Source organism: Eleutherodactylus coqui, chromosome 5 (genome assembly GCF_035609145.1).
Source record: "Eleutherodactylus coqui strain aEleCoq1 chromosome 5, aEleCoq1.hap1, whole genome shotgun sequence".
Lineage (NCBI taxonomy): Eukaryota > Metazoa > Chordata > Amphibia > Anura > Eleutherodactylidae > Eleutherodactylus > Eleutherodactylus coqui.
In genome coordinates, this window is record NC_089841.1 from 24,533,522 (window position 1) to 24,561,258 (window position 27,737).

General features: G+C 49.4%; 1 protein-coding gene across 1 annotated transcript in view; it reads right to left on the bottom strand.

The window, feature by feature from the left end:
- Positions 1 to 27,737, bottom strand: part of LOC136627321 (zinc finger protein 585A-like) — a 368,397-nt gene that overhangs the window by 16,941 nt on the left and 323,719 nt on the right. The window contains exons 6-9 of the mRNA XM_066602323.1: positions 3,058 to 3,181; positions 723 to 826; positions 274 to 453; positions 68 to 191 (exon numbers count right to left, since the gene is read on the bottom strand). Coding sequence (XP_066458420.1) covers positions 68 to 191; positions 274 to 453; positions 723 to 826; positions 3,058 to 3,181 — 532 coding nt within the window. The remainder of the gene's footprint in view (positions 1 to 67; positions 192 to 273; positions 454 to 722; positions 827 to 3,057; positions 3,182 to 27,737) is intronic.

Genomic DNA, 27,737 nt, shown 5'->3' on the forward strand with positions numbered 1-27,737 from the left:
CCTACAAACACCAGGGGCACATGCCCCACTTTCCCCCAGCTACAATCCTGCTAAATATGTTCATTACCTGGTGATGGGAGCGGCTGTTGGGTCTCCATCATGGCGTCCTTATACAGATCCTTGTGTCCTTCTAAATACTTCCAATCCTCCATGGAGAAATAGACAGCGACATCCTGACACCTTATAGGAACCTGACAACACAATATACAGTCATCACCCAGAAGCCTCCAGTACTGTTACTGTATAATATCCCAACATTCCCTGCAGCGTCACCTCTCCAGTCAGCAGCTCAACCATCTTGTTGGTGAGTTCTAGAATCTTCTGTACATTGATCTCCTCATGTATCAGAGGGTGAAGTGAGGGCCTCATGATTGGGCTCAGGGGTCTCCCCCATCTATCACACATGGGGGCCTGACAGCCATCACTAGAGGTCTTCTTCACTACTGCGTAATTCTGTATATGGGGAGACATTAATAAATATCACTACAGACATTTCCAGAGTCCATCACCTCTCCAGTGACATCATCTGTTATTACCATAGATAAGAATGATGTAATGTTACATCATCAGAATCTCTCCCCTCTCCAGTGACATCATCTGTTATTACCATAGATGAGAATGATGTAATGTGACATCATCAGAATCTCTCCCCCCTCCAGTGACATCATCTGTTATTACCATAGATAAGAATGATGTATTGTGACATCATCAGAATCTCTCACCTCCCCAGTAAGCTGGAAGAGTATTTCTAGGGTGAGATTTAATACACTTTCTGCCATCTTGTTTCTGTCCTTCTCCATCTTTGATGAATCAGTCATGTAGGGTCCTAAATGGAAAGAATATGAACCAGTGTAAAAAAAAAAAAAAACACAAAAAAAAAAGACATTATAACTGTCTTTTGAGATAATAAGAGGAAACATTTAAAAGTGTTTTCTTATTACTTATAATTGCTTCACAACCCCTGTGTCTTTCCTGGTTGCCTCTGACCAGGACATGTGACTGCTGCAGCCAATCACTGGCTATAAAAGGTCTCTGCTGTGGGCAGTGATTGGCTGCAGCAGTCACATGTCCTGGTAAGCAGCAACCAGGAAAGACACAGGGGTTGTGAAGTAATCTGAATGGTCTCCGCCTTCCCTGTCCAACGTACAGCCAAGCGCAGAACAGTGATAACCTGTCCCCCCCCCCCCCCCTCGTAGACCCCAGCGGAGAGCTGTCACTCTGAGTAACCCTTGAGTGACTGATCCTAGCCCCCCGCAGGTACTGCCTGCACTCTTCTCTCCATCCTTCTTATTCCTCTTTCCTCAGTCTGCTGAATCCCATCTCCATCCCCGACACACAGGCAATCTGCGACACTGAGACGAGGCTGACCTTATTGACAGAGCATACAAGTCATAGGAGGAGGCCATGCTGTGTAATAATGTGCAGTTATTGGAGCTGAAGCATTACTGGGGAGGGGGCTACCACTGAGAGATGATGTACAAGTGAATGCAGAGTAAGTAGACAGAGGACATCACTGCTACAATAGGCCAGGAATGCAGGTGTCCAGTGTCACAGTGAACTCCCAGTGCACAGAGATGGCAGGAGTGAGCGTACAAGTGTGCAGGAGGATATATACCAGTTTTTGGTCCTCCAGCATCACTGAGGATAAAAACAAGCATTTATTAGAACTTCTGGCTACAAACATAGGACCGCCATCCAAAGAGAAGATCCATGTGGGCACTTCATCAGTGCCGGAGAACTACATAGGGCTCAATCCGACAGGCGTTCTGTTGTTCCCCTCCCATCACCTTTATTATTGTAGATTATAATACTATTATAATAAAATATTAACCCCCTGTCTACCCTACAACACCAAACCCTGACACTACTCTGGAGAAGTTAGGAAAAAATATTTTATACTAATGTCACTATTTCCTGTTGTCTGAGGCCGGGGTGTATACTATAGTCAAGTGTGTCTAATAGTCCAAAAATATGGTAAATACCAGAGGCGTAGCTGGGTTTCCTGCACCCAGGGTAAAAGCGTTGTGCAGCCCCACATCTGAACCTTGCTTGCTGAGCCTCTCCCACTAGTAATTAATAATGGATGGTAACTCACTATGTTGCTTACATTTTTCAGTAAGTTACAGCAAATAATAATGCTGGTAAATCACTAAATGTAGCAGTAAAACATAATTTTATTAATATGCCCTATAGAGTAAAATACAAGCACTAAATGAGGGTAATAATACCAAAAACTGCATAATAGACACCCCTGGTGCATCCAGTACTACCATGTATAATTGGAGCAGCTGCCCCAAAAAGAGCAAATATAACCCCCTTCCTTCCCCCTGTATTAGTAATAATATAATAGTACAGTATGAAGTACTGCTCATTGAAAGGAGGGGGGGGGGGACGGAAAGACAATCAAGCACAAGATCTTCCTATAGGACAATCTTCTCACTCCCGACACAGCGTCACTTTCTCCCCCCCCCCCCCCTCCTTCCCGCACCTACCTGTCATCACCCTAGCTCTCTCTCACTGCGCTGGACAGTCCCACTACCCCCACTACACATGCTTCACAATGAAGGCATGCTGCACTCTGTAGATACAACCTAGCAGCTCTTACCGGTGATGCCGGATCCCTCCTCCTCCGGGCCTGAAAGCACTAAATGCAAAGAAAGAGCTGGTGGTGATAGTTTGGGGGTCTAGGACAGCATGGGCCAAGGTACCTCTCCAGCCCTGCACCGCCGTCACCTACTGTAGCAGTCGGGCTGGTGGAGCCGAGATCTTCTGTAGCCACATTCTCTTGCTGCCGCTTGATACAGCAGCCGTCCGCCATGTAGTCGCTGACTAGCGTCACTGTATGACCGGGATGCTTACATATCAGCGATTAAAAGTGTATTGCTGATATGTAGGCCTACTGATTATACACTGACTTTAATCAACAACTGTGTAGTTAGTGGCTTCACTAATCCAACTAGCACAGTGTCCTGCCTGCCCAGCACCTTCCTCCCTACAAGCACCAGGGGCACATGCCCCACTCCCCCCAGCTACAATCCTGCTAAATACGTCCATTACCTGGTGATGGGAGCGGCTGGCGGGTCTCCATCATGGCCTCCTTGTACAGATCCTTGTGTCCTTCTAAATACTCCCACTCCTCCATGGAGAAATAGACAGCGACATCCTGACACCTTATAGGAACCTGACAACACAATATACAGTCATTACCCAGAAGCCTCCAGTGCTGTTACTGTATAATGTCCCAGCATTGCCTGCAGCGTCACCTCTCCAGTCAGCAGCTCAATCATCTTGTTGGTGAGTTCAAGAATCTTCTGCACATTGATGTCCTTATGTATCGGCGGGTGAGGTGAGGGAGCCATAATTGGGCTCAGGGATCTTCCCCATCCATCACACACAGGGCCCCGACAGCCATCACTAGAGGTCTTCTTCACTACTGTGTAATCCTGTAAATGGGGAGACATTAATAAATATCACTACAGACATTTCCAGAGTCCATCACCTCTCCAGTGACATCATCTGTTATTACCATAGATAAGGATGATGTAATGTGACATCATCAGAATCTCTCCCCTCTCCAGTGACATCATCTGTTATTACCATAGTTAAGAATGATGTAATCAGGCATCATCAGAATCTCTCACCTCCCCAGTGACATCATCTGTTATTACCATAGATGAGAATGATGTGACATCATCAGAATCTCTCCCCCATCTAGTGACATCATCTGTAATTACCACAGATAAGAATGATGTATTGTGACATCATCAGAATCTCTCACCTCCCCAGTAAGCTGGAAGAGTATCTCTAGGGTGAGATTTAATACACTTTCAGCCATCTTGTTTCTGTCCTTCTCCATCTTTGATGAATCAGTCATGTAGGACCTGAATGGAAACAATATGAAACAATGTAAAAAAAACATTATAAATTTACTCGTGATAATAAGGGGAAACATTTGTGTTTTTTTCCATTGCTTAAAAATGCTTCACAACCCGTGTCCTTCCTGGTTGCTGCTGACCAGGACATGTGACTGCCGCAGCCAATTACTGGCTATAAAAGGTCTCTGCTGTGGGCAGTGATTGGCTGCAGCAGTCACATGTCCTGGTCAGCAGCAACCAGGAAGGACACTGGGGTAATGAAGCAATTCATGGGAAAACACCTTTAAGATGATATTAAAGAGAAGCTGTTTTGTGAGTTGTATGAACTACAGGCAACACAAAACCCCGACAGGGTTCTCCTCACCCGGATCAATTGGACTGATAGCCGACCCAGGCAGGGAGAAGTCGGCAGCGACCGCCCCACTGACTCTTCTCCAAGTTCAGAGCTGCTTTTTGCTCTGCTTTTTCTGAAGCGCTGCAGTGTTTTAGAGCACAATATAGATGTCTGCAATGTACATGTGAGTTTTCTTGTCTATTTCTGCAATTGAAAAAAAAAAATTCTGAAAAAACATCTCTGTATAAAAAAGCCACCAAAATAACTTGTAAAGAAACATATGAAGTTTATGGCTTAGGGAAGGACTTGGGGAATTTAGATAACTGTAAACGTAACTAGAGCAACAAGTGTCAGGCAGCTGCTGTCAAGGCAAATAGGATAATGGGGTGCATCAAAATAGGTCTACGGACACATGAGGAGAGGATTGTTCTTCCTCTTTACAAGTCGCTCAAGCTCTGACATGTCCTTCTTGAGTCAATACTATAGATAATATTCACACATGGAATATAGTCTATAGTATTGACTCAAGAAGGACATGACAGAGCTTGAGCGGGTTCAACAACGGGCAAGTAAAGTAATAATTGGGGGGGCAGTGACTGATGTTGGAGGATGCTTAGCTCTTCTCTGCCAGATCTAACAGCATGTAATCAGCACTACAGGCAGTGGAAACCTGGGATTCACACAACAGGACTTGCCTAACATCTCCTGACATCGCTGGCACCAGTTGTGATGGTCAGAGGTAAGAAGAAGAGCCCTCTGAAGCTCACAAAGTTCTTCCCTGCCAGCAGGGAAATCCAACATGGCGCCGGCAGACAGAGAGCAGACAGGGAAACAGCCTCCTCTAGTAAACTCCACAGAATTGTAGGCTGTGAGGGATTCCCCTCTGCTGGAGGATTCCCTCCCTGCGCTGCCATCATCATCCAGCAGTCCACCATCTACAGCAGCTCTCTCAGAGCCTGTAGTGGGCGCTGCTGAGGAGGAAAAGGCTGGGGGGAGCGCTGAGAGGAAATCTCAGCATTAACCCCTTCACTGCCTGCCACTTCATACTCTGCAGAGAATTATAGTGAAACCCCTTCTAACACAACCCCAGTAAAACATAAGACCTATTACAGGTACCAGATACGATCGCATTACAGACCGGGCGCACAGGCTTCTGAGTCTTAATCACTGCCCAGGTCCACAACAAGGGAGGTCATCACACGTATCCATGTTTAGCACATTAAAGAGTAAATAACGTCTATCGCCAGGTGATCCCCTACAGTCCCCGATCACTTTCACAATATTTTACTGTTTGCTGACCTCTGCACCCACTTTTCTACGTCGGAGGGCATTCAGACCTTTTTCTGTAAAACTCATTATCAATAAAAACTGTGCTAAAATTATGCACAAACAAGAAGCGCTTGAGCTCTGCAGGAATCGGGACCTTACACCACATAATAATATGGTTGTGTAACAAAGCTCTCTGGCCTTCTATGGACACATCCACCACCAAACCCCAATCTGCCCTTGTATTTTATATTTGGCCTTTGCAACACCCGATGGTTGGAGTAGTCCCGGTGTAGTTGGCTGCTGGTTGGCGACACTGGTGAAACGCACCACGAAACAGGACAAAGCGCAGAGTCTAGATATGGACCTTATGTCGGAGAAGGCGGTATATAATCAAAATCCGGGTTACAAGTCAAAGGATCAAGGCAGGCAAGTCCTGCAAACAGGTTCAAGGGTCGGTACACAGTAGCCCAAGATCAGAATAGCTAGCTGAGAACAGGAAACAAACACCACTGATTTTCTGGCAAGGAGCAAGTTTCCCAGCTCAGGTTAAATAGCCCTGCAGCTTGGCTGAGAGCAAGGAGAAGGGTTAACTCAGGCAATACTGGTGGAAAGCACACAGCACTGCAGAGGATTAACTTCAGCAGTGCTGATAGAAAGTAAAAGAGCAGTTCATGCAGAAGAGACAGTGTGATGCCCGCATCTGCCAGCAACAGCAGGGGGGGGGGGGGGGGGGGGGGCGGCAGACCCAGGCAGACCCCTTGTCCTCCTGCCAGTTCTTAGTAAAAATTTTTGTAGAAGGAGGGCACTGATATTTTCTGAAGGCTCCCAAGAACCGTGTCTCTTCCAGTCCACCAAAAAATAGGTCTTGTTCCTGATCTACTACATATCTAGAGTATTCTTGAACTAGCAAACGTTTTTTGGAGTTAACTTGGGCCACAGCAGATTTGGACTTTTTAGAACATTTATTGAGAACCAGGAGGTTTGAAAAGTGAGACATGGAAGGAATTAGGTATCCGCAGGGAGCCGTAACTTGTAGCATATAGGGTTCACCTTTTTGGATATCTCAAATGGGCCCAAAAATCGAGGTGCTAATTTATAAAGTATGGAGGAAAGCCATACTTTATCACTGGAAACCAACTGCGGAGGGGATCAAAGCTTGCAATCGGTGAACTTCTACATCTGGGTGGTTGCTCTTTCCAGTTTAGTCTTGTCTTCTGACAGATTCTGGGAAAATTCTCCAGTGATGAAACTGCTGCCGCAACTTCAGATGTGGAAGAAATAGGCAGAGGAATCCTGGGTTGATAACCATACACTATGAGAAAGGGAGATTTATTAGTGGACTCACTGGCATGATGGTTATGGGAAAACTCGTCCCAGTTAAACAGGCTGGACCAATCGGCATGATGTACATTGGTAACGTGACGGAGGTAATTGGTCAGGATCTGGTTGGTATGTTGAACCTGCCCATTAGACTGTGGATGGTAAGGAGAAGTCCAGGGATGCATCCATAAGCTTACAAAGAGCCCTCCAACATCTTGAAGTAAACTGGACCTTCCTATCAGACACCATGTGCAGAAGAAAACCATGTAGCCAAAAGATGTGGTCAATGAACTTTCAGAGGGATGAAGTAAGCCAGCTTGGAAAAACGATTGAAGACCACCCAGATGATTGTGCACTCATTGGATGAGGGCAAATCCGTAATAAATTCTGTGGCTATGTGCGGCCATGGGATCTCTGGAATGGGTAGAGGGCAAAGAAGACCAGCAGGTTTTTGTTTTGAGGACTTGTTTTGAAACAAAAGATCTGGCTATCCTTCACCATAGCTAACCAACGGTAATGACGACAAATTACCTCCATATTTTTAAGTTGAACTGGGTGTCCACCTACCTTAGAACAGTGTCCCCAGGATAAAACTAGTTTTCTTTTAGGTACATATGTCTTTCCAGGAGGAATATTCTTTATTTGAACAGGAGCCACGGATACTAAACTGGCAGGGTCTACGATGTATTATGGCTTCTCCTTAAGATCACTGGAATCTAAGGATCTTGACGGTGTGTCCGCTTTGACATTCCTATTGGTGGGCTGGAATTGCAAAATAAAATCAAATCGAGCAAAGAATAAGGACCACCAGGCTTGTTGAGGGTTGAGTTGCTGTGCGGTGGGTAATTGCTAGAGTACTACACGGAATTGTCTACAGTGTGAGTGGATATCTGGTGAGAAGATCAGAATATCATCGAGGTACACGACAACACACTCATAGAAAAGGTCCCTGAAGGCGTCATTCACAAACTTCTAAAATATGGGTGGGGCATTAACCAGACAGAAAGGCATAACCAAATAATAATGCCCAATCCAAGGGTTTTCCACTCGTCACCCTGTTTTGCCAACTGGAAAACCACAAGTTTGGATAAGGCTTTAAAGAAGTGGGTTTTGGATAACTAAGCCTACACCAAACAGGTTTAAAGTCCACATGAGTATTCATAGCATTTCACATTTAAGATACAGAATGGATGGATAAAAAAATCATAAATAGCCATTTATATAGGCTTCCATTACAAGAAGATATGAAATGGAGGGCTACAAATAGGCAACTATATTTGCACCACACACCCTCACGAATGTGGAGGAGATTAAAAGTTCCACGTACATCAAGATTCGTAAAGATACGAGCTCAGTGCAAGCAAACAGTTCATGGATTAAGGGTCACGGATATTTTTGGCAATGGCATTCAAGCCCCGATATTCTATGCAAGGCCGGAGTGACCCATCCTTCGTTCTAACAAAGTAGAATATGCTCCAGCAGGAGAGAAGACTTGTAGATGAATCTCATGGCGAGATTATCTGATATATTTTGCAGTAGGTTGGAACTCAGAAAGGGACAGAGGCTATACCCTCCCTCAAGGATATGCAGAACCTGGCACCAGATCAATAGGACAGTCATAGGAACAATGTGGTGGCAGACATTCTGCCTCTTTCTTCTCGAACACATCAGTAAAACCGTACTAAGCTGTTGCTGGCCCTGGAGGTTCTGGGGTACCGGAGAGCAAGGAACAGACTATACTTGAAACAGACACATAGAATGGCAGGATAACGCCAACATAACACTTCCTTAGACATTCAATCCGAGCTGGGATTATGCTGACAAAGCCAAGGAAGACCCAACAGCAGGGAACTGATAGACCTCAAAAGGACCGGCAAGGAAATCTTCTACACTCCACAAGATGTATAGCAGGATCAATTTTATGCTGGTGGATGGGGGTCTTAATAGTAGGGTCATGTCTACCACTATAGGCAGCATGGTGTGGTCTGACCACGCACCCATAACTATGTTCATTCAGGAACAATTCAACCACCCAACTATTAAAGTTTGGAGTCTTTACAACTATATTCTAAAACACCCAAAGTTTACCACCAATTCACTAAAAATGTTATCAGATTATTTTTAACTCAACTAATCTACTCTATGGTGCACGCAAAAGGCATTTATGGGATATAATTTCCGAAAACTGGCCTCATGTGACCAAAAAACAGAGAAATGCCTTACTATTATCACTACGATCTAGACTGCACAGACTTGATGAGTTTTCTTAATCACCAGAACGAACTAAAGAAATATCCACTGAAACCAACAGCTCCAAGAATTGTGTCCTTTAGAATACTGAAAATAACCTACGACAAGTAAAGGCCCGTTCAACCTGATCTCGTATTCTATTTATTAATGACCCCCAGGACAAGGCTTTTGACCTTCAAGGAATTGTGAATACATGGGCAGGCAATAATAAACCATTGTATAACGTAACTAACAATGATTCCACAAGCCAACCTACACAAAACTATATAACCACTTTTCTGAGCAGGATGAAGCCTCCTTCTCTGACCCAGGAGGTATTGGGCACCATCACAACCATTTAGTATGACTGAAGTACTCAACATCATTAATTTCCTACAAATGAGCAAATCCCCGGGACCAGACAGTCTTATGGGGGATTATTACAAGGCCCACAAAATCACCCTAGCCTTATATCTGGCCAAGGTGTTCAATGAAACAATGACAAAAGGTGAAGTCCCTCCAGAGATGCTGAAGGCACTTATTACCACCTTGCCTCTGGCTGGTAAAAGCCCCGATCCCTCCGCTTATGTTACACCAAAATCCCTGTTAAATACAGATATAAAAATTATATGTGAAATATTAACCAACAGACTCTCTGGAGTTCCACCAAATGTTGATAAGGACCAAGTGGGATTTATTAAGGGACAGCAGACAGTAGATGGTACAACGCTACATCAGTTATTATGGTGGTGTGGGCTCGGGGTACGCCTTCTTTGTTTCCAGCTTTTGATGTGGAGAAGGCATTCAACAGAGTTTGTTGAGATATCAACATATTTGGTGCTTGTGCGAACCTCTCCAAAACCTGTGGGACCAAATCCAACATGCACGGTGCTCCATGTCACACATTACAGAACAGTGGGGACCAGCGGTGGCAGAGAAGACGACTCCTCAGAGGATGTTCTTATAATCTTCTGTAGCAAAAAAAAAATGGAAAAGTACTAGTATACCACTGAAATATCCAGGTGGTTCATCACATCTGCTTAATGGGGCATATAATTGCATCCAGACTAGGCAGGTGGAAAGGTTCAAGGACAAGCGGGCTGAGTGGTTCAAATTCTCAGGAAATACTTGTTGAATACCCTGAAGGACGGCAGTCATTAGGTTTTGGAAATATGTGAGGCATGAGGCGGTCCTTGGTTTAAAACAATGGGCAACTAAAAGGGGTTAAAGAGAACCTACACCCTTCGCCTCATGCAAATGTGAGACACGAGTTCAAAGCATCACATTGTGGGCCGAGACCACGATTGCTTTCTCTAAATATTTTGTTGTTTCCTTTTATCCTACTTATTGGCTATTACTCCGTGTTCAGAGCTTCACATTCTTTTATCTTCCCCCTATATTGTACAACTATTGCTATAAATGGCCTGTGAAATGTTATGTACCTAAAATAGCTGGCAAAACGATAAAAAATGTGGAGTTAAAGTAATAAATGAAATGGGCGGACTACAATACCCAGAGAGAGAGTGACCGGTGACATCAGATAGTGGTGACGGTAGTGACAGAATAGTGACCGGTGACATCAGATAGTGGTGACAGTAGTGACAGAATAGTGACAGGTGACATCAGATAGTGGTGACAGTAGTGACAGAATAGTGACAGGTGACATCAGATAGTGGTGACGGTAGTGACAGAATAGTGACCGGTGACATCAGATAGTGGTGACAGTTGTGACAGAATAGTGACAGGTGACATCAGATAGTGGTGACGGTAGTGACAGAATAGTGACCGGTGACATAAGATAGTGGTGACGGTAGTGACAGAACAGTGACCGGTGACATCAGATAGTGGTGACAGTAGTGACAGAATAGTGGCAGGTGACATCAGATAGTGGTGACGGTAGTGACAGAATAGTGACCGATGACATCAGATAGTGGTGACGGTAGTGACAGAATAGTGACCGGTGACATCAGATAGTGGTGACAGTAGTGACAGAATAGTGACCGGTGACATCAGATAGTGGTGACAGTAGTGACAGAATAGTGACAGGTGACATCAGATAGTGGTGACGGTAGTGACAGAATAGTGACAGGTGACATCAGATAGTGGTGACAGTAGTGACAGAATAGTGACCGGTGACATCAGATAGTGGTGACAGTAGTGACAGAATAGTGACAGGTGACATCATATAGTGGTGACGGTAGTGACAGAATAGTGACAGGTGACATCAGATAGTGGTGACGGTAGTGACAGAATAGTGACCGGTGACATCAGATAGAGGTGACAGTAGTGACAGAATAGTGATCAGTGACATCAGATAGTGGTGACAGTAGTGACAGAATAGTGGCAGGTGACATCAGATAGTGGTGACGGTAGTGACAGAATAGTGACCGGTGACATCAGATAGTGGTGACGGTAGTGACAGAATAGTGACAGGTGACATCAGATAGTGGTGACGGTAGTGACAGAATAGTGACAGGTGACATCAGATAGTGGTGACGGTAGTGACAGAATACTGACAGGTGACATCAGATAGTGGTGACAGTAGTGACAGAATAGTGACCGGTGACATCAGATAGTGGTGACAGGGAGGGGGCGTGGCTTGGCACTCAGAGGGAGAAGTTGCTGAACTCCATTGCTCCTGCTACCAGCCAGAAAAAACAAAGTTTCCCTTCCTCTCCTGACCCCTAGAGGCTTCTTATCGGGTCACCATAACCCTCTACAACCCAGGGGAGCTCAGAGCTGCGTCTTCTGCTGAGCTGTGACTCTGATTTACAGCCTACCGTGGCCCAGTTAATCCCTGCGGCCTCCGGCCTGAAGTTACACCCCTCCCCCACTGCCAGACAGGGCTCCAAGCCTTCCCCATACCAGCTTGTAGAAGGTGCTGCTCCGGAGTTGAGGGGATTCCCTGCCACATTCCCTGATTCCTCCGGCACTGACAATCAGTGAAGTGGAAACTTCCTCTCACATCTCCCTTATCCTGCGCTGAGCAGTCCGTGCAGAGAGCAGGGCTCGGTGTAAACACTCACCCTTCCCCCCCACCTCCTGCATCTGGGACACTGATAAGGGCTCTGCAGCCCAGGGACTGCTATAGTGGGGTAGCTGAGCTCTGCAGCCACAGAGGACACTGACAGGGCTGAAGATACAGGGAGAGCTGCTGCTGTATCACAGACTAGAGATGAGCGAGCACCAAAATGCTCGGGTGCTCGTTACTCGAGTCGAACTTTCCGTGATGCTCGAGGGTTCGTTTCGAGTAATGAACCCCATTGAAGTCAATGGGCGACCCGAGCATTTTTGTATATCGCCGATGCTTGCTAAGGTTTTCATTTGTGAAAATCCGGGAAATTCAAGAAAGTGATGGGAACGACACAGAAACGGATAGGGCAGGCGAGGGGCTACATGTTGGGCTGCATCTCAAGTTCCCAGGTCCCGCTATTAAGCCATAATAGCGGCAAGAGTGCCCCCCCCCTCCCAACAATTTTTACTTCTGAAAAACCCTCATTAGCAATGCATACCTTAGCTAAGCACCACACGACCTCCAACAAAGCACAATCACTGCCTGCATGACACTCCGCTGCCACTTCTCCTGGGTTACATGCTGCCCAACCCCCCACCCCCACCCCCCCGCACGACCCAGTGTCCACAGCGCACACCAAAGTGTCCCTGCGCAGCCTTCAGCTGCCCTCATGCCACACGCTGGGCTCATAGCCACACCACCCTCATGTCTATTTATAAGTGCGTCTGCCATGAGGAGGAACCAGAGGCACACACTGCCTGCATGGGTGGCTCCCTGGAACCCACCGGCGGTACATAAATAAATCCAATTGCAGTGCCCAGCACAGCTGAGGTAACATCAGGTTTAATGCAGGTGGGTTTCGGCCCACACTGCATGCCCCAGTCAGACTGGGGTTCTTTATAAGTAAACACATGCAGTTACAACTCCGTGTGGACCAACAGCATAGGTGGGTCCCAGGAAGCCACCGGCGGTACATAAATAAATCCCATTGCATTGCCCAGCACAGCTAAGGTAACGTCCGATTAAATGCAGGTGGGCTTCGGCCCACACTGCATGCCCCAGTCTGACCAGGGTTTTTAATACATAGACACTGGCAGGTACAAATCCCTAATGTGAAGTCCCTGTGGACCCACAGCATGGGTGGCTCCCTGGAACCCATTGGCGGTACATAAATGTATCCCATTGCAGTGCCCTGCTCAGCAGAGCTAACGTCACATACAATACAGGTGGGCTTCGGCCCACAGTGCATGCCCCAGTCAGACTGGTAATATGTACCTTAACAGTAACCGCGTTGGTGGGAATGTGGTGGCGACTGCGGACTTAGTAGCGCGGTTTTATTTCGTTGGTTTTCGGAATGTGGCCAGGATTAAGTGGGCCGTGACGGAGGGGGCTCTCTTGTTGTGTCGTTAAAGGTGAAATTCTTGGACTGCCACCAGACGGACCAATGCAAAGGTATTTGCCAAGAATGTTTTCATTGTTGGAGGAGGAGGGGGATGTTTTTGAGGCACTACGTGTCCTGTCCACGTGTCCGTGGTTATATGCACCTTAACAGTAACCGCGTTGGTGGGAAATGGCCTCGCCGCCATCATGTCTTTTGGAAACCTCCGTTTCCACACCCCAGTGACATAGCATTAGCAGCGGTATAGGCAGAGCCCAGAATTAGTAACATTTCAGCGGTAGAATTAGGGACAGGCCCCAGTAACATATCAGTAGCAGCGTTATAGGGGGAGCACAGTATTAGTTCCATTTCAGTAGTAGTAGCAGTCCAGACAGGCCCCAGTAACAATTCCGAAGCAGCAGTATAGGGGGGAGCACAGTCTTAGTTCCATTTCAATAATAGTAGCACTCAAGACAGGCCCCAGTAACAATTCCGAAGCAGCAGTATAGGGGGAGCGCAGTCTTAGTTCCATTTCAGTAATAGTAGCACTCAAGACAGGCCCCAGTAACAATTCCGAAGCAGCAGTATAGGGGGAGCGCAGTCTTAGTTCCATTTCAGTAGTAGTAGCAATCAAGACAGGCCCCAGTAACAATTCCCGTTGCAACAGTTTAGGGAGATAACAGTCTCTTTCACATTTCAGTAGTTGCAGTATAGACAAGGCCCCAGTTACATTTATGTAGCAAAAGTGTAGGCCAACCCCACACACCTTGCTGTACCATGAGTGCAGGCGAAGCCCATAAAAATTACAAGGATTACACTGTAGGCGAGGGCCCAAAAAAATTGGTGTACCAACAGTACAAATGTACCTCAGAAAAATTGCCCATGCCCAACCAAGAGGGCAGGTGAAACCCATTAATCGCTTTGGTTACTGTGGCTTATTTAGTAACTAGGCCTGGAGGCAGCCCAGTTAAAATAAAAATTGGTTCAGGTGCAAGTTTCAACGCTTTAATGAGCATTGAAACGTATAAACATTGTTTACAAAAGTAATATGACTGAGTCTTCTGGGCCTAAGAAAAATTGCCCGTTCGGCGTGATTACGTGAGGTTTCAGGAGGAGGAGCATGAGGAGAAGGAGGAATATAATACACAGATTGATGAAGCTAAAAGGTCCCCGTTTTTTATGGTTATAGAGAACGATGCTTCCATCCGCGGGTGCAGCCTACGTATTGTTTAGGTACCGCTGCTGTCCGCTGGTGGAGAAGAGAAGTCTGGGGAAATCCAGGGTTTGTTTATCTTTATGAGTGTAAGCCTGTCGGCACTGTCGGTTGACAGGCGGGTACGCTTATCCGTGATGATTCCCCCAGCCGCACTAAACACCCTCTCTGACAAGACGCTAGCCGCAGGACAAGCAAGCACCTCCAGGGCATACAGCGCGAGTTCAGGCCACGTGTCCAGCTTCGACACCCAGTAGCTGTAGGGAGCAGAGGCGTCACGGAGGACGGTCGTGCGATCGGCTACGTACTTCCTCACCATCCTTTTACAGTGCTCCCTCCGACTCAGCCTTGACTGGGGAGCGGTGACACAGTCTTGCTGGGGAGCCATAAAGCTGGCAAAGGCCTTGGAGAGTGTTCCCCTGCCTGCGCTGTACATGCTGCCTGATCTCCGCGCCTCCCCTGCTACCTGGCCCTCGGAACTGCGCCTTCTGCCACTAGCGCTGTCGGATGGGAATTTTACCATCAGTTTGTCTGCCAGGGTCCTGTGGTATAGCATCACTCTCGAACCCCTTTCCTCTTCGGGTATGAGAGTGGAAAGGTTCTCCTTATACCGTGGGTCGAGCAGTGTGTACACCCAGTAATCCGTAGTGGCCAGAATGCGTGTAACGCGAGGGCGACGAGAAAGGCATCCTAACATGAAGTCAGCCATGTGTGCCAGGGTACCTGTACGCAACACATGGCTGTCCTCACTAGGAAGATCACTTTCAGGATCCTCCTCCTCAGGCCATACACGCTGAAAGGATGACAGGCAAGCAGCATGGGTACCCTCAGCAGTGGGCCAAGCTGTCTCTTCCCCCTCGTCCTCATCCTCCTGATGCTCCTCCTCCTCAACGCGCTGAGATATAGATATGAGGGTGCTCTGACTATCTAGCGACATACTGTCTTCCCCCGCCTCCGTTTCCGAGCGCAAAGCGCCTGCCTTTATGCTTTGCAGGGAACTTCTCAAGAGGCATAGCAGAGGAATGGTGACGCTAATGATTGCAGCATCGCCGCTCACCATCTGGGTACACTCCTCAAAGTTTCCAAGGACCTGGCAGATGTCTGCCAACCAGGCCCACTCTTCTGTAAAGAATTAAGGAGGCTGACTCCCACTACGCCGCCCATGTTGGAGTTGGTATTCCACTATAGCTCTACGCTGCTCATAGAGCCTGGCCAGCATGTGGAGCGTAGAGTTCCACCGTGTGGGCACGTCGCACAGCAGTCGGTGCACTGGCAGATTAAACCGATGTAGGGTCCGCAGGGTGGCAGCGTCCGTGTTGGACTTGCGGAAATGTGCGCTGACCCGGCGCACTTTTCCGAGCAGGTCTGACAAGCGTGGGTAGCTTTTCAGAAAGCGCTGAACCACCAAATTAAAGACGTGGGCCAGGCATGGCACGTGCGTGAGGCTGCCGAGCTGCAGAGCCGCCACCAGGTTACGGCCGTTGTCACACACGACCATGCCCGGTTGGAGGCTCAGCGGCGAAAGCCAGCGGTCGGTCTGCTCTGTCAGACCCTGCAGCAGTTCGTGGGCCGTGTGCCTCTTCTCTCCTAAGCTGAGTAGTTTCAGCACGGCCTGCTGACGCTTGCCCACCGCTGTGCTGCCACGCCGTGCGACACCGACTGCTGGCGACGTGCTGCTGCTGCTGACACATCTTGATTGCGAGACAGAGGTTGCGTAGGAGGAGGAGGATGGTTTAGTGGAGGAAGCATACACCGCCGCAGATACCAGTACCAAGCTGGGGCCCGCAATTCTGGGGGTGGGTAGGACGTGAGCGGTCCCATGCTCTGACTCGGTCCCAGCCTCCACTAAATTCACCCAATGTGCCATCAGGGAGATATAGTGGCCCTGCCCGCCTGTGCTTGTCCACGTGTCCGTTGTTAAGTGGACCTTGCCAGTAACCGCGTTGGTGAGGGCGCGTACAATGTTGCGGGAGACGTGGTCGTGCAGGGCTGGGACGGCACATCGGGAAAAGTAGTGGCGACTGGGAACCAAGTAGCGCGGGGCCGCCATCATGTTTTTGAAAGCCTCCGCTTCCACAAGCCTATACGGCAGCATCTCCAGGCTGATCAATTTGGCTATGTGCCCGTTTAACGCTTGAGCGTGCGGGTGCGTGGCGGCGTACTTGCGCTTGCGCTCAAACAGTTGCGCTAGCGACGGCTGGACGCTGCGCTGAGAGACATTGCTGGATGGGGCCGAGGACAGCGGAGGTGAGGGTGTGGGTGCAGGCCGGGAGACGGTCGTGCCTGTGTCCTGAGAGGGGGGTTGGATCTCAGTGGCAGGTTGGGGCACAGGGGGAGAGGCAGTGGTGCAAACCGGAGGCGGTGAACGGCCTTCGTCCGACCTTGTGGGGTGCTTGGCCATCATATGCCTGCGCATGCTGGTGGTGGTGAGGCTGGTGGTGGTGGCTCCACGGCTGATCTTGGCGCGACAAACCTTGCACACCACGGTTCGTCGGTCATCTGCACTATCAGTGAAAAACTGCCAGACCTTTGAGCACCTCGGCCTCTGCAAAGTGGCATGACGCGAGGGGGCGCTTTGGGAAACAGTTGGTGGATTATTCGGTCTGGCCCTGCCTCTACCGCTGGCCACCGCACTGCCTCTTCCAACCTGCCCTGCTGCTGCACTTGCCTGCCCCTCTGAAGACCTGTCCTCAGTAGGCTTAGCAAACCAGGTGGGGTCAGTCACCTCATCGTCCAGCTGCTCTTCCTCCGAATCCTCTGTGCGCTCCTCCCTCGGACTTACTGCCCTTACTACTACCTCACTGATAGACAACTGTGTCTCATCGTCATCGTCCTCCTCACCCACTGAAAGCTCTAGAGTCCCCAGCCTCATCCCCCGGACCCCGGGAACTTTCCAAAGGTTGGGCATCGGTCACGACAAACTCCTCCGGTGGCAGAGGAACCATTGCTGCCCAATCTGGGCAGGGGCCCGAGAACAGTTCCTGGGAGTCTGCCTGCTCCTCAGAATGTGTCATTTTCATGGAGTGAGGAGGCTGGGAGGAAGGAGGAGCAGCAGCCAGAGGATTCAGAGTTGCAGCTGTGGACGGTGTAGAAGACTGTGTGGTCGATAGATTGTTGGATGCACTTTCTGCCATCCACGACAGGACCTGCTCACACTGCTCATTTTCTAATAAAGGTCTACCGCGTTGACCCATTAATTGTGAAATGAATGTGGGGACCCCAGAAACTTGCCTCTCTCCTAATCCCGCAGCAGTCGGCTGCGATACACCTGGATCAGGAGCTCGGCCTGTGCCCACACCCTGACTTGGGTCTCCGCGTCCTCGCCCGCGTCCACGTCCTCTAGGCCTACCCCTACCCCTCAGCATGGTGTATTACGAGATTAGCAGAAACAGAACGCTGTAATTAAATGTGCCGCTTATTGGCCTGTGGTTGCAGGCTGACTTCGCGTACGGAACGGACAGCAGAGGCAGGAGACAATTATGCGCAAGGCTGGGTATTGATTCACCAACTACTTCCCCCAGCAGAGACGCAGTAAACTGAAGGCAGTGACAGGCAGGCCAAATATAGTATATTTTTAAACTTTTTGGGAACAACCACACTGCCTGTGATATAGACTGTATTTCAATTTCCCTGTTGGAGGCTGGCTTCGCGTACGGAACGCACAGCAGAGGCAGGAAACAATTATGCGCAAGGCTGGGTATTAATTCACCAACTACTACCCCCAGCAGAGACGCAGTAAACTGAAGGCAGTGACAGGCAGGCCAAATATAGTATATTTTTAAACTTTTTGGGAACAACCACACTGCCTATATAGCCAGTATATCTCTCACCTTTCCCACTGTCCCTGCCTCACCAGTACTGCCCCTATACTCTGTAAAATGACTGCAGACTGAGGACGCTATGGTCTGCACGCCCGATATACAAAAAAAAAATTGGGCAACACTGCTCCCAGCAGCCTCAACAGTACTGCACACGGTCAGATGTGGCCCTAAGAAGGACCGTTGGGGTTCTTGAAGATGAATATAACACCTAACACTCTCCCTATAGCAGCTACAGCAAGACAGCACTTTCCCTGATCTCTGTCAGAATGCATCTGTGGCGAGCTGCGGGCGGGGCAAATTTTAATTCTCGGGTATCACCTGATCTCCCCAGCCACTCACTGCAGGGGGGTGGTATAGGGCTGGAACGTCACAGGAGGAAGTTGTAATGCCTTCCCTGTCTTTCTATTGGCCAGAAAAGCGTGCAAATTTCTCAGGGAAGAAAATGAAAGTGACTTGAACATCGCGTGGTGCTCGTCTCAAGTAACGAGCATCTCGAGTACCCTAATACTCGAACGAGCATCAAGCTCGGACGAGTATGCTCGCTCATCTCTTTCACAGACATGAGTTACAGCGGAGCAGGGAGAGGGGCCGACAGCAGCTGCAGAGCATTACACAGCACTAGGAGAAAGCCTGCTGCTCCAGCTCTGAGCAAGAGCGATCCCCTCCCCCCTCTGCTAGTGGTCTGCAAAACTCCACTGAAACCCCTGAGGAGCAGAGCCACCATCATAGGAGAGAAATTGGCACATACATCCAGAGGCTGCAGCCCAGGACCCCTTACTGTGCTCACTCCTCACACTCCAGAAGCAGCACATCAGCAGCTAGCAGACAGTGCCTCGCATTCTTTCTGTGGCATTTACCCCCCACGCTCTCTGACACTAGTATGTCTCCTTTCTTGCCCATGAAAACACAGTGGGCGACATTTGGTCTCATAGGTGAACGTAAGTCCCTAATGTAGTCCTACCAGTACCAAGTGCCTACAGAGGTCGCCGACTAGAGGAGATCCTAATCCCTACCCCAACCTTATAGCTTGCTGCCTAACTGCTGTAGCTATCGACATCATGAGTCCGCTGAAAACGGGGAAAAATACTCCATCGCACTCAGCGACCAAAAGATCATCAAAGCTGCTACCAACACTGACCACCTTCGATGAATCTTCCCGCTCATCAACGGAGGACCCCATACCCTCCCTAGACTGTGCTTCAGGATGTCCTGTGGAGTTGGAGGCTACTGCAGCTTCCCTCTCCGATTCACTATTACCCCAAATTCAGCTAATGCTGAAAAAAGAATTATCACAAATCTCTAACGACATAACCTCCAAACTCGCCAAGGAAATCTGAGACCTTCGATACCGAACAGCTGCGCTGGAAGACCGCATGGATAATGCAACTACAGTCCTTGAGTCCCACGAAAAAGAAAGGGAGCAGCTACATGAGGAAATCCTCATTCTCCATGACAAGTGGGAAGATGCTGAAAACAGAGGTTGTAGAGACAACCTACGAATACGGGGCCTTCCAGAATCCATGCAAGATCTTCAATCCACCAAAACGGTCCTTTTCCAGGAGTTATGCCCCAATATTCCTATAGAACAGCTGGAGATGGACAGAGTCCACAGAGCTTTGAGAGCCCGCAAGGCTGGGGCCCACAAAGAGACGTCCTGAAAACGCACTACCACCGCACTAAAGAACAACTGCTTAATACGGCTCGCTCCATCTCAAAGCTCTCCTTGCAGGGTCACGATTATCAATTATCCCCTGACCTGGCCCCTTCAATGCTTCTAAAAGGAGAGCTCTCAAGCCCTATTTGGAAATTCTACAGCAAAAGTGCATTCAGTATAGGTGAGGCTTCCCGTTTAAACTGACATTCCCCTTCCAAACTAAGACCTATACTATCCTGTCCCCGGAAGGAGCTTGGCGCTGCTTCATAGACCTGTGCTTCCAACTCCTGTGACCAATGAGCAACTGCGAGACATAATTTTGGGAGGTGCTCCCTTCCACAATTTAAGACGGACTGACCTTGAGGGTGCATTTCCAAGAAAAATATCCAACTCCAACTAAAGAGTCTCCAACACCCTTAAATACAATGTCGGACATGTTATGCCCATGGGTATACTTTCCTTTCTCCAAAGCCCTCCCAACTCCTATGTTCCACAGGCGAACTTTATAGCCTCCTAATGTGAACGAAAAATACATGATTGACGCGGGCAACTCGGCAGCGATACCTCTATCACTTACGGACTACCTTCATGTATGCATATAGAATCGCCACTCCGCCAATAGAAGTAAAAAAAACAATGAAAAAAAATAAGGACTGGAATGAGGGAAATGGAAGGTTCTGCCAGATACCACCCAGGGACTGGGATTCCGGTTATCTTTGGTCAATGGACTCTAGAGTTTAGTTCTTGGGGCCTATACGCCCTACACTACAAACCACCTCTCCTTTTCTAATTCTTTCCCCCTTCTCTTTTTTACCTTACTTTTATTTTCACTTTTCCTCTGCTTCTTCCTTTCCTCTCTCTTATTTTTTATTTTATCCCCCCACCTCCCCATGAACTTGGATCTCCTCCTCTTTATATTTTGTAGAAAGCTTAAGAGCGCCTCTTTGGCACTGTTGCGGTGTGTCGTTCCCACGAATAGTTGCTGTTGTGGCCACCAAAATAGCTCTTCCCATGCAAGTTATTTGTAATGTCTTAAAAGTCTTCCATGTTGAATTTACAGGTTGGCCACCTTCTCCACATCCCTCCCACCCCCCCTTTCCCTCACTCACTCCCCCTGTTCTTCTATCGTGGGGCTGGGACCCCCAGATGTGCAATCTTTACAGTTCTTTATATCACCCTCATGACTTTAAAAATTATCTCGCACAATGTGCAGGGCTTTAATTCCCCCAAGAAACGATCCAAAGCTTTCCGCTATTATAAAAGAGTGCATGCCGCTATTGTATGCTTACAAGAAACTCATTTCTCCACTAATTCCTCACCGCGTTATCTCTCCACCCATTACCCCACTGTTTTTTCATTAACCGCTTCATCCAAAACAAAAGGGGTCACACTATGCTTCAACTGGTCCATCCCCTTTACCCACACAACAACTATTTCCGACCCCGAAGGCCGTTATCTATTACTCACGGGTATAATTCAAGATGTCCCGGTAACCATTGTCTCTTACTATACCCCGAATACCAGACAAATCAATTTTTTAAAAAAATTTTTGAACTGGTAGAGGCAAATAAACATGGGACGGTCATACTGTGCGGAGACTCAAATTGCATTTTGGACCCGGGCCTGGACAGAAACTACATAACTCTTCTGACACCTCTGCTACCACCCCAGCCATCCCTGTCACATAACCTTCGAGTATTGCTCGGCCAGCACCACCTAGTCGATTCCTGGAGGGAAACCAATGCCACTACCAAAGATTTTATGCATTTTTTATCCCCACACTCTCTATATAGGAGAATAGACTGCATTCTAATACCCACCTCCTTCCTGCTGCAAATAACCTGTTCTAAAATTCTCTCTGTTCCTTAGTCGGACCCCAGCCCAGTATTAATATCATGCAGCTCTTTAATGTCAAAGCCCACTAATACCACATGGGCCATTAATGATTCCCTTCTAGCACTCCCCGAGGTACTGTCTCTGATAACACCACAATTAGAAGAATACTTTGCTATAAAAACCCCTCCGCCTCCTCGCCCATCTCACTGTGGGAGGCGCATAAGGTAGTTCTCCGCGGCGCCCTTATCTAAATTTCAGCCCGGCGAAAGAGAGCGCCTATCCCGACAACTAGAATTAGAGCAAAAAGTTCTACAATTAGAAGACAGGGCCAAAAAGCACCCATCTCGGGAGAATTTAAGATTAATCGCTCAGGCTAGGACAGAACTAGACCTATGTATTTCAGAACTCGTTGAGTGCAAACTAAGATGGTCCCACCAACGATTTTATGTGTTAAATAACAAACCGTCTACTCCCTTAGCTCGCAGGCTATGAGCCAGCCCCACGATAAGCCCTTTTTCAGGCATAATACAATCACGGTAAACCCACTCACTATAGCAGTGGTGGCGAACCTATGGCACGCGTGCCAGAGGTGGCACGCAGAGCCCTCCCTACTGGCATGCACCCCATCGGCCGCTCACCACTTGTGAATACCAGCAGGAGCCGCGGCTTCCCTGCCGGCATTCACAAAAGGCACTGCTAGCCGCGCTGATCCCAGCACACACTGACTTCAGTGTGCAGCTGGAATCCCCCTACCCCCTGCCCCAACGTCCCCTACTACTTGGTTCCACTTGGAGAGGGGAGGCGTCTGGCAGCACACTGAAGTCAGAGTGTGTGTCGGGAGCATATTAACATTTTCTTCTTCACTTCTGCCACAATCAGCAATTCCCAGCGACCTGATTGGTTATTTGGGTTGGCTGATTCACCAAACAACCAATCAGGTTGCTGGGAATTACCTATTGAGGCAGAAGTGGGTAAGAAAAAGTTAATATGCATGCTGGGACCATCGCTGACTAGAAGAGGAGCTGAGCTTCCAGGAGGAGGAGATAAGTATGTGGGTCTCGGGAGGGGCACTGTGGAGTGTCGCTGCTGCACTGGGGGCCGCTGGGGGGTGTCACTACTGCACTGGGGGGTGTCACTACTGCACTGGGGGGGGCCGCTGGGGGGTGTCACTACTGCACGGGGGGCGCTGGGGGGTGTCACTACTGCACTGGGGGGCCGCTGGGGGGTGTCACTACTGCGATGGGGCGGTCGCTGGGGGGTGTCACTACTGTACTGGGGGCTGCTAGGGGGTGTCCTACTGCACTGGGGGCCGCTGGTGAGTGTCCCTACTGCACTGGGGGGTGTCCCTAATGCACTGGGGGCCGCTGGGTGGTGGGGGACACTATTACCGCTGGGGCCGCTATGGGGTGTCCCTAATGCACTGAGGGCCGCTGTGGGGTGGGGGGGTCACTATTATCTCTGGGGCTGCTGTGGGGTGGGGGTCACTATTACCTCTGGGGCCGCTGTGGGGTGGAGGTCACTTACCGCTGGGGCCGCTGTGGGGTGGCGGTCACTATCACCGCTAGGGCCGCTGTCGGGTGGGGGTCACTATCACCACTGGGGCTGCTGTGGGGGTCACTATTACCTCTGGGGCCGCTGTGATGTGGGGGTCACTATTATTGCCTGGGGGGTGGGTGTCACTATTACTGCTGGGTGGGGGTCACTATTATCGCTGGGGCTGCTGGGGGGGTGTCACTATTACCGCTGGGGGGTGGGAGTCATTATTACCGCTGGGGCTGCTGCGTGGTGGGGGTCACTATTATCGCTATGGGGGGGTCACTATTACCGCTGGAGCGCTGTGGGCTGGGGGTAACTATTACCGCGGGGGCCGCTATGATGTGGGGGTCACTATTACCGCTGGAGCTGTTGGGGGGGGAATGTTACTATTACCGCTGGGGTATGTTTACAGGTGGCGAAAATGGGCAGGGCTGTTTCAAAATAGACATGGTGCAGATTTTGACTACTTTTTGGATGCGGAAATGCTGCAGAATTTTCCACAGAAATTTCCGCTGAGGACGTTCTGCAGTATTTCCGCATCCAAAAAGCAGTCAAAATCCGCACGCTGTCTATTTTGAAGCGGCCCTGACCTTTTTAGAACGACGAGGGTAAAATCATACGTCGTGATAAGCCCCGCCCCCTGACGTGTTGGCACTTTGCGATAAATAAGTGGGTTTTAGGTTGCAGTTTGGGCACTCGGTCTCTAAAAGGTTCGCCATCACTGCACTATAGTATCAGAGTTCAGACAGTTTTTGGATAAGCCTTACTCCCAGTCAAATCACCCGTCCCCTGAACAGCTAACCTCTTACTGTCACGATATTACATTTCCCATTCTTCCTAGCTCATTCTTAGAGCACTTGGCTGCAAAAATCACCCCAGGAGAAGAAGTCACAGAAGCTATAAAAACATTGAAAATTAATAAACATGGCTGTTTATTCGGATGGCTTTTGTTCTTCTTACTATAAAAATTTTCCCCCCATTCTGCACACACATCTTGCAAATTATTTTAACGCCGTCTGAGATGGACAGCAAATAGGTCAGACTTCTCTCTTGGCAGCCATCTCCATGATACCAAAGCCTGAAAGAGATTTGCTGGATAAACAGAACTACCGTCCCATATCCTTAATTAATGTAGACATGAAGCGTCTTACCAAAATTTTGGCCTCTCGTTTAAGTGCAGCTTTACCATCATTAATAGTGTGAGGTACTGAGGGGCGTAGTGGTGGATGGTCGCTACGTCAGCCCTCGGTTCCGGTATTACGCATAAAGGGACTGGAGGAAGGTCACGTCCCGCTATTGGGATGCAGGAAAACCAGGAGTGTAATGTGGTCTCCAGCAAGCAGTTGCTGGAGATCTGTTCTTTAAAAATCCGGCCCTGTTTTTTTTGGAATGGATGTCAGGTTGGTAGTGGGGCCATCCATTCCACCTCCTCCACTACAGGGTGTGGGCGAGGTCAATCAGCCCAGGGGCTGAGACTAAGCCAGAATGGGGCATATAAAAGGTAGCAGATGCACGGACACAGGGGGAACTAAGATGGCTGCTGAACCCGGGCAGCCTGTGTGACCGGCTGGAGTCAGGAGCCCTGCTGTGCGCTGCACTTACCAAGAGCGACCTGGTCAGGCCGGGACGGCCTGAGAGCTGTATGTTTGGACTATAATTTTTGTTTGCCTGAAGCTAAGGCTGGACTTTTGTTTTCTGTTATAAAATAAACGCAGGTCACGCCTGCTTTTGGACTGCAGACGCTGGTTTTCCGTCTCTGATTGCCGCCAACCCGCACGCTACCAAGCTGTCCTCCCACATATGGTGTTTCGGATGCGGGCAATGAATTGACAGCAGCGGATAACACTGCATGTCCTGGGTAAAAGCCGCTGGCGCCCTATCTAAAAAGACTGCGGCCATGGAGGACCTGGTGCGACAGCTGGTGCAGATTTGTTTACAGCAACAAAACGCCCAGGCAGAGGCACGGCAGATGCAACAAGAGACTAATCGCCTCCTAATGGAGCAAATGGCAACACTGCGGGAGGCGGTGGTGATGCAACAGCCTGCGGTCACAGCAAGTCAGAGCACCCACCCCCAGGGGGCCCAAGGGGGACAACCATCCGCAAGGGCCTCGGTGCAAGCTGCGCTGCAAAAGATGACTGCCGCAGATGACGTGGAAGCCTACCTGCACGTCTTCGAGAGGATTGTGGAGCGAGAAGGGCTGCCTACGGACCAATGGGCAGATGTCGAGGCCCCTTTTCTATCAGGGAAGGCCCAAAAAGCCTATTACAATCTGAGTGAACTGGACTCCCGTAACTACGCCAAACTGAGGGCTGAAATACTGGCACGACTGGGAGTGACCATACAAGTGGGTGCAGGCCGGGTACATGCCTGGAGGTACTCAGAGAGCCTACCACTGCGGTCCCAAATGGATGACTTGATACACCTTGTCTCCAAGTGGCTTCAGCCAGAGGACTGCACTCCTGCGCAAATGGTGGTGAGGGTCGTCCTGGATATCTTCCACCGTTCCTTGCCACCTGCGGTACAGCATTGGGTGGGACAGGCTGGGCCGACTGACGCCAACCACCTCGTGAACCTGGTTGAGAGGTATTGCGCCACGGAGGAACTGTTACAAGCCTCTACGAGACGGGGCCACGCCAGAGAGGAAAAGGGTCCCCGTCAAGATGGTAAGACTGTACTATATTCTGCTCCCAGGGGGCCTGTGTGGAAGAAGGGAGGGGGCTCAGGGGGCGAGCCAGTGGTTGGCCCACACCAGGGCGCTCGAGAGCAGGACCCCTGACACCTACAGTGCTGGTGGTGCCACAAATGGGGTCATGTTGCAGCACACTGCCCCCTAGGCTCCGAGCCCATGGACTGCAGCTCCGGGCAGAGGGTCTCCCTGTACGCTCGCCCCACGCTAGCCGCCGAAAACCTGTCCGGGGAGGAGCCGCAGGTATGTTTGGTGAACATTGGGGATTCCTGGTACAAGCTCTGTTGGACTCCGGGAGCCTTGTGACCCTAGTGCATGGTTCGTTGGTGAACTCAACCTCCTACAATGGAGGCCGAGTGGGTGTACTGTGCATCCATGGGGACACTCGGGAATACCCCACCGCTACCGTACCAATAGCCACCCCTTGTGGCACCACTACCCACGAAGTAGGAGTGGTTAAGTCCCTAATGCATGAGGCAATTATCGGAAGGGACTTTCCACTGTTCTGGGCCTTGTGGAGGAAAAGGACTTTGGACAATAAAAATGTGGTTAATAATGTTGTGTGTCAGGAGGTAAACCCTGAGCCGTATGACCCAGACACGCCTGGGCCCGCAGTCGGGGTGACCATCAGTGACAATGACGATTGTCCCCTAGCTGTACTGGCTGGCGACACTGAAAGCTCGGCAGACGTTCCTGCCATGCCAGAACTTGAGGTGTCGCGTGAAAATTTCGGGTCTGCTCAGCTGAAAGACCCAACATTGATCAGGGCCCGTGAGGTAAACGGGGTACCTCAAACTCTAGGTGGGAGGGAAGCATACCCGTATATGGCTGTTAACAATGACATGTTGGACCGAGTGGATAAGGTGTGCGGGGAAGAACTGGAACAGCTAGTGGTAACCCAACCCTATCGCCAGGTAGTTCTCGACCTGGCTCATAAACATGAGCTTGGAGGTCATCTGGTGGCGGAAAAAACCCGCGAACTAGTGTTGCAACGGTTCTATTGGTCCGAGGTACATGAGGAGGTTAAAGGGGTTGTCCCGCGCCGAAACGGGTTTTTTTTTTTTTTTTTAACCCCCCCCCCCCCCCCTTCCCCCGTTCGGCGTGAGACAACCCCGATGCAGGGGTTAAAAAAACAAACCGGAGAGTGCTTACCTGAATCCCGGCGGTCCGGCGTCTTCATACTCACCTGCTGAAGATGGCCACCGGGGTCTGCTCCCTCCGTGGACCGCAGCTCTTCTGTGCGGTCCATTGCCGATTCCAGCCTCCTGATTGGCTGGAATCGGCACGTGACGGGGCGGAGCTACACGGAGCCGGCATTCTGCACGAGCGGCTCCATTGAATACAGCAGAAGACCCGGACTGCGCAAGCGCGGCTAATTTGGCCATCGGAGGCCGAAAATTAGTCGGCACCATGGAGACGAGGACGCCAGCAACGGAGCAGGTAAGTATAAAACTTTTGATAACTTCTGTATGGCTCATAATTAATGCACAATGTACATTACAAAGTGCATTAATATGGCCATACAGAAGTGTATAGACCCACTTGCTGCCGCGGGACAACCCCTTTAAGC